Below are 7,639 nucleotides of genomic sequence, written 5' to 3' on the forward strand. Positions count from 1 at the left end.
GGTGTTTTGACATTGTTGTCCTCTTCTGAGTTTATGTCTTGATCTTCCCTGTCACCAGTATAACTTTTTATGGTTAGATTTTTTTTTTGTTCTTGGTTTTTTCTTCTTCTCATTTTCCAGATTTCCCCCTTACTTTTAAATTTAAGCTCTACTCCCGGGTTTGCAGGGGCACTGTCCCAACTGTACTTGTGCTGGGGGATGTAGGTCCTAGTTATTTGTCTGGTGCTTTACTGGTGTTGCTGTGAGGCCCATGGGGGACCCTTGTGTCTGTTGCTGTACTGAGGGGTTAGGGGATATTTGCTGGCACTGCTGAGAGCCATAGAGGTTTGGCAACTTTCCTGGTGCTGACCTGAGGCACATGGTGGGATCCCAGTGCTGGCATCTGCCCATGTGTTCAGACACATGGGGGAGGGTGTCTCTGCACTTGTGTCTGCCCATTTGCCTGGCTATGCTGAAGTACATGGTGGTTCCCAGTGCTGGTATTTTCCTGTTTGCCTGGGCCTACATTGAGGCACATGAGGGTCTCTGGCATTGGTGTCTGCTAGCTCACCTGCTATGCTGAGGTATGTGTAGGGGAAAGGAGGTGGTCCTGGTCCTGGTGTCTGCCTGCTCATGCCACAGTGAGGCTCAGGATCTCTTGCTGGTTTTCTGAGTCAGGGCCTCATGCTGGCTTGCCAGGAAGCTTCCTGTCCTGGACTACACTTCCCTTTTACCTGAGTGAGACAGACCTTTCCTGCTGACCTTCCAAGCTTTCTTGGCCTAAAAGATTGTTTCAGCCTGTCTTTTTCCTGGTTCTGCCATTCCAGAATTCATTTTGGGGTGCTATTTTATAGTTGTTTGGAGGTAAATGTATCCTTTTGTGAATTTTAGAGAGCTATATAAATATGAATTGTTGTTATGTTGATGACAAATGAATACTCTAATTGCATTTTGTGGGTAGAGAGAGATCACCGAGAAACTGCTCTGTCAAAGAGGAAGGGACTATATGCCTAGGACCCTTTGTTGTTGCTAAGTTGTTTCAGTCATGTCTGACTCTTTGTGACCCCATTTGAGGTTTTCTTGGCAAAAATACCGGAGTAGTTTGCCATTTCCTTCTCTAACTCATATAGATGAGTATATATTGAGTATATTTGAATATAGATGAGGAAAATGAGGTAAATGAGGTTAAGTGACTTGTCCAGTGTCACATAGCTAATAACTGTCTGAGGCCAGATTTGAACTCTAGGAAGATGAGTCTTCCTGACTCCAGGTCCAGCACTCTATCTACTACAACACTTAGCTGCCCTAACAGGAAAAGACCTTTATGCCTAGGACCCTTTAAGACTTTAGATTACCAAGATCATATTACTTGCTTTCTCAGTGGGGTAAAGGGGGGATTGGGATGGGGTTGAGATGGGGAAATAATGTGGAACACAAAATTAAAAAAATGTTAAAAATTTCTTGCATATAATTGGGAAATATTTAATGGAATAAATAAGATATATTTTTAAAAACACGTTAAATTTCACAATGTCACTGAGTTGATATAACATAAAAGAGATGTCATTTAGGTGTATGAACCTTAGATGTTATTTTGTTTGTTTGTTTGAGGTCTATTGACTTGTTTACCAAGCGTCTTCATTTTAAGTTGCTCTTGAAGTCCGTGATACACAATGTTGGTTGGAAGCAATTTCTGGTGGAAGCCATCTAATCCAACCAGTAAGAATAGAGGAAGGAATCCCCTTTACAACATTTTCAGCCAGTGATTGGTCATCTAGCCTCCTCATGGAAAAAGTCAATTGATGGGGATCCCATTAACTTTCAAGAAAATCCATTCCTCTCTGTGGACAGATCTAATTGTTAGGACGTTTCATTGTTTTCTGTTCTCCCAAAGAACTTAACATTCAGCAGTCCTTTCAACCTATATTATATGCCAGAGCCCCTAGTCCTAGCAGCCTCTTGATCGCTCTTCTCTGGCATCTCTCCAGCTTGTCAAAGCCTTATTGAGAATACTTCCAGAATTGAATACAACCCTGCATGTGTGGTCTGAGTAGGGGACAGTGTGTGTGTCTGTTTGTGAGTGTGTGTGTGTGTGTGTGTGTGTGACTACTAGCAAATTTCATGTAATTTTTCTGGGCAATACTGCACTAAATAGTGCTTTTGCACCAGAGAAAATAACTTTTCCTTTGATGAGTGGCTGTTGTTACCCTATTCGGATTCAGAAGAGAGAATCTGAAGAGAATTTGAAGAGCTATGACTAGTGCTGAATGAGCTAATTAGCATTTATCATGATAATGGAGAGGTGATAGCATTCTGAAATCTATAGCCTAAGTGAATTAGCAGGCTATGGTAAGAGCTATTTGCCTCAAATACTTCCCACTAGGTTTCTATCTCTCCATCTCTCTCTCTCTCTGTCTCTCTGTCTCTCTCTGCATATATATGTATATGTATTAAATAGCAATATAATTATCTTTATATTATTATATAATATTACATATATCTCCTTATATATAATATATAAATATGTGTATATAATCTTTCTTTCCCACCAGTTTCCTTGTTGCATACATGTCTAAATATTTCTTTCCTTTCTCTTTTTCCTGTCTTACCATATGCCATTACCCTGTGTGTCTCCTTGTTTCCTCTTTTCTATTCCTCTTCTTACCCCGTCCTTTCTCATTCCTAATGCTCTAACAAACACAAACACACACACACCCACTAAATCAAAACACCTGCCCTTTAATGGGCCAAAATATGAACCAGAATTCTAATTGAAAATGTTTATGTTTATTTCATAAAGCTTTGAATTCTATTTTAATTATTTTTTTATCTAAGTTATATATATATATCATTCAAGGTGTAGCTTGAGTTTCCCTTGTTCAGAAAACCTATCTTAATTATTTTGACCTATATTCATCTCTTCTCTGAACATATAAAGTTATTATCTGATTTCTTTTCTGAACTTCTCTCCCTCAGTAGCCCTAGATAAAAAAAAAAAGGTATCCTGTGTTAGAAAGTGAGATACCTTAAAACATCTTTTAACCTTTACATTATATTTCTGAATATCTGTATTTTGGTGTGCTACTGCACTGTACTTTTTTTTAAAGTCCAATATAGTTAAATACAATATTATCTGATGTAGAGTTTGATAGCATTTTTTTCTTCTTCAGTAGAACACACTGAAACCATGTCTTAGATTCTTTCCTGTCCTCCCCTTTTACCCCCAATTGATTTCATTTTGATCTATGGTACCAGTTTATGAACTTTCAAGCTATATTGAATTAAAACTGATCAACACTTTGAAAAATTTGTATCAAATTTCTATGCCTATACTTGCTGCTTAATTAAACAGTGTGCATACCTTTTCTGTATTTTCCCACAAAAATTTTTGAAGTTATGTAACATTTTCCCTTTATTGCTTTATATGATTGAGTCTAGTTTCCAGACTGCTCTTACATACCAGCAAAAGTTAACAGAAGGGCAGCTATGAAAGTCTTGGGTAGAAGAAGATACAGGTAGGTAGAAGTTTGGTAACATAACATTAGATTAGTCTTTTTTTTTTTAATCTTACTGGCAAGTACTGAGAGTAGCTGTTATCTGTAGTTGGAGCAGTGCTTACATTGGAGTTCTGAGATATCTGACATTCCTTATTATAATGGCCTTATAGAACAGAATGTGATAGTAACCCTTTATTGTTTACTTTGAAATATTTAAGACTTTATCAGAAAATGTTTATCTTGCTAAGAAAACACATTACCTCAATATGCCCTTTATTTTCCCAGAAATCTAAATTAATTTGGACAGATCTGATTGTAACACTAGACTCAAGCCCACTGATTATTGATTTCTTTTGGGAATTTATTAAGACTCCATGTTAACCCTTGAACTTTGTAACTTTAGGTCTAAATACAACAAAAAGGTACCAGTGTTTATTGACAAATGATCTAGGAAAAGAAATTCCTAAGATTTTGAAGAAAATTCATTTAAAACCTAAGGATGATAAACATTAATTTGTGGAATTGTAACAATTTGGTATATTTTTCTGCTAATTTTTGACTTATCTCATTTTACTTCTTGAAATGTTCACTAGATATGTTGCTTGAATATCTCCTTAGGAGCACAATCTGGGGTCCAGAATGGGTAACATGAGGCCAGAGTATTGCATGCCTGAAACAAAATTCTTAAACCAATGATGAAGCATATGATATTTTTTTAATAAATTCTTTTGACTAAAAAAATACATTTTTAAAAGGTTCTCTGACTCTTATCTTCATTGTTTAGTCTCAGTACACATCTCTGGAGCCTTTCTGACCCAGTTACTTTATTTCCGTGTATTCACAGTTCCTGGCTTCAAGTTTGTGTGTTGGACCAATTCCTTGGCAAGCTGAAATTGAACCTGTCAATGTTGTCAGATAAAGAGAGATACTAGTAACATATCTATGAGATTCATGGTGCTCAGAGAATGGACTAGTTCCAAGACCTCTTGTTGCTGTGGCCCTAGGAGCAAGGGATGACAGATTTAGAGCTGGAAGGACATGGGAAATTGTTTAGCCCAACTCACTCATTTTATGCACATTTTTACAGAGAGGCTGTGACTTGTCCAAGGTCACACAATTATCATGTGGATATGAAATTGGGTGCTCTCACTTCAAATCCAGTCTTCTTTCCATTAAACTATTCTGATACTCTCCCTTGTCTTAGACCCAGAGCCTTGTAATAAGAACCAAACAAAATGTGTGGTCAGGATGGAATTCATCTGGCGATTACCTGTTAAAGGTCTAGCACTGTTAGGCACTTTCAATAGGGGTAAAAGATAGCTGGCTGAAAGAGAGAGAGGTACACCAAGGAACTCAGTGCTGTCCTGGGCTTGGTCCAATCCTGTCTGTCACTACCAGAATCCAATTTTAGCAAATATCTGGAAGGAACAATTCCTCACTCCACCATTAGGTAAATACAACAAACGTAGTGAATAAGCAGTGAGGAATGAAATCTCTGGACAATTGGATTCAGTCTCTTTTGGCCACAGGAGTAAGGGGACAGAACTCCAAGGAGGAGAAAACGCACAGGACTGTGAGGTAGGTCTTCTCACCTTCACAGTTTTCAGCTTTCAGCAGCAAATGCCAAATAAAGTGAATCTTTCATTCAGTTCCAAGGTGAGACTTTAACACCCTCAAGACCATTTCGGATCCATCCCTTACAAATCAAAAATCTAACTCAGAAAACTTCCCTCCTCCAGGAAAGCTGTGCTCAATCATCTCACCCCATTCTATTTTTTATCCTAATCTTCCCTCACCCCTGCACTCTGTCTCCTGCTCCCCACACCCGTTGCCTCAGCAGTAGCACAATGGGTCTGAGCTAAATCCATTTACACATTTTGGACTTTCTAAGCATTGCTTGTGTGTATGTGCACTTGCATCCTATTTCTTTGATATGGTGAGAGATCTTAAATCATAGATTGGGTCTCCATTAGCTTGAGAGGATTAGGACAAAAGATCCAGAGAAGAATTTAATTTATTCCTTTTCCAGTCCTGAACACTAGATACTAGTGCCTAAATGACAGAGCAAGACTGGAAGAGGGACAGCATCTTGCTTTGTACTGAACCCCACCTCCCTGACCAAAGGCTCCCGTGCCTATACTTAGGATTGGAGGGGGTGGGTCACCCAGTAACCAGGGAGTGGCCATCTCCTTTCAACCTCAGTACCCTGTGTATGGCTGTGGTGACTTCCCGACAGCGGAAGCTGTAAATGAGTGGGTAGAGTAGGGGTGTCACATTGGTATAGACAAGTGCCAGTGTCCGGTCCCGCTTTGGGGCATAGCTGGTCTTGGGCCGTGCATACATGAAGGTGGCACAGCCATAGTGCAGCAGGGTAACTGCCAGGTGGGAGGCACAAGTGGATGCAGCCTTCCTGCGACCCCCAGATGAATGCAGGCATCGCAGGGCACCCACAATGGCACCATAGGAAGTCAGGATCAGGAAAGAGGGCACCAATAACAGCACAATGCAGGCCCCGAGGAAAGGCAGTTCCTCCACATAGCTGCAGGTACAGGCAAGGTGCAGCAGGGCAGTGACATCACAGAAGAAGTGAATCAACAGGTGGGAGCCACAGAAAGGCATTAGGAAGATAGCCACTGTGAGAAACAGGGAGACCACCAGTCCCCCAAGGCAACAACTTATAGCCAGCCTCCCACAGAGCCCTGGAGTCATCATAGCTGGGTAGCGCAGAGGGTGGCAGATGGCCACATAACGGTCATAAGCCATGGCTGCCAGCAGGAAGCACTCAGCTCCTCCAAGGGCCACGAACATCTGCATTTGCACTGCACAGCCCACAAAGGAGATGGGGCTACCCTGGTTCTGGCCCCTGGCCAGGTCAGCTAGGCAGCGAGGCACCACTACCAATGTATAGCACAGCTCAATAGCTGACAGCTGGCATAGGAAGAGTAGCATGGGGGGGCGAGTGACAAGCGAGGCCACAGACACAAGGATGATCAGGTTTCCAGTCAGGGTGGCCAGGTGTACGACTAATAGGAGCACAAAGAGGAAAGGCTGTAGACGAGGGAATTCAGAGAAGCCTTGCAGAAAGAAGCCAGGAGGCATCTCTGTTTCATTCCATGCACCTTCCATGTACTGCAGCTGATAGTTGTGGTGCCTACAGGAAAGGAGGGAGATGCTAGTTCGGAGAACATGATCTGTTGTTGGGTAAACAACATTGGACTTAGAGTCAAATGACTTGGGCTTGAATCCTGACTCTGCTAATTAGAAGCTGTGTGACATTGGACAAGTTACTTGTTTTTGAGCCTCAGTTTCCACATCTGTAAAATGAGAGGTTTTTGAGTAAATGCTTTCTAAGACTCTTCCTAGCTCTAAATCTAGTGATGCTATAGTTGTTACCACTGGGGAAAAGGGGTGGGAGAAGGGAAGAAGAATGGGGGAAAATCTATGGGAAGAAATTCTTCCCATAGAATTTCCTGACAAAGAAACACTGAATATATGGCAATTTTATGAGAGATATAGTGGAAAGAGCCCCCTGAACCTGAAGTCTGACCCTTACTAGCTATGTGACCATGGGCAAATCATTTAACTTTTCTGATTCTTAGTGTATCTGTAAAATAGAGACAGTGATAAATAGCTAGCACAAAGCACTTTACATACGTCTGATCCTTACAACAATCTCATTGAAATAGATGGTATAATTATTCCCATTTTATAGTTGAGTAAACTGAAGCTGAGAGAGGTTATATGACTTACCCAGGATTATAAAGCTAGGTATCTGAGTCATGATTTAACCTGACCCCAACTTCAGCACTTTATGCACTAGGTACCTGTCTGCCTAATACTATATACACCACCTATCTCAAGGATTTGTTGAGTATCAAATGCTATGTATCATGAGCCTCTCCTATGAAGCCTATCTGCATTAATACCAAGATCATCGCATTTGTAGTCAACGGCCTTAGTTTCAAGACCCTTTGATGATGCTTAATAGCTGTGTGGTCCCTTTTAATTGTAGATCTCCAAGTCTTCACTCTATCCTATTTAAGCAAAGGAAACTTGTGGCTCATTTCCTCAACCCACTACCCATCTACCCCTTTCTATCACCTCGATTCTTTCCCCTAAAACATGCCTCTGACCTATGCAAATATTTCATGATCCATTCATAC

The 7,639-nt window shown here is 40.8% G+C and overlaps 1 protein-coding gene across 1 annotated transcript; it reads right to left on the bottom strand.

Annotated features, from left to right (window-relative positions):
* Positions 1–5,636: 5,636 nt before the first annotated feature.
* Positions 5,637–6,575, bottom strand: LOC114027313 (olfactory receptor 10AC1-like). The gene has a single exon (XM_027841294.1). It carries the CDS (start codon positions 6,573–6,575, stop codon positions 5,637–5,639), a length of 939 nt encoding a protein of 312 aa, XP_027697095.1.
* Positions 6,576–7,639: the final 1,064 nt, after the last annotated feature.

This window comes from Vombatus ursinus, unplaced genomic scaffold, assembly GCF_900497805.2.
Source record: "Vombatus ursinus unplaced genomic scaffold, bare-nosed wombat genome assembly UNPS02014858.1, whole genome shotgun sequence".
NCBI classification, from domain to species: domain Eukaryota; kingdom Metazoa; phylum Chordata; class Mammalia; order Diprotodontia; family Vombatidae; genus Vombatus; species Vombatus ursinus.

Excerpts from the sequence above, each read along its gene's own strand:
- LOC114027313 (XM_027841294.1), bottom strand. The coding sequence starts at position 6,575 with ATGCCTCCTGGCTTCTTTCTGCAAGGCTTCTCTGAATTCCCTCGTCTA.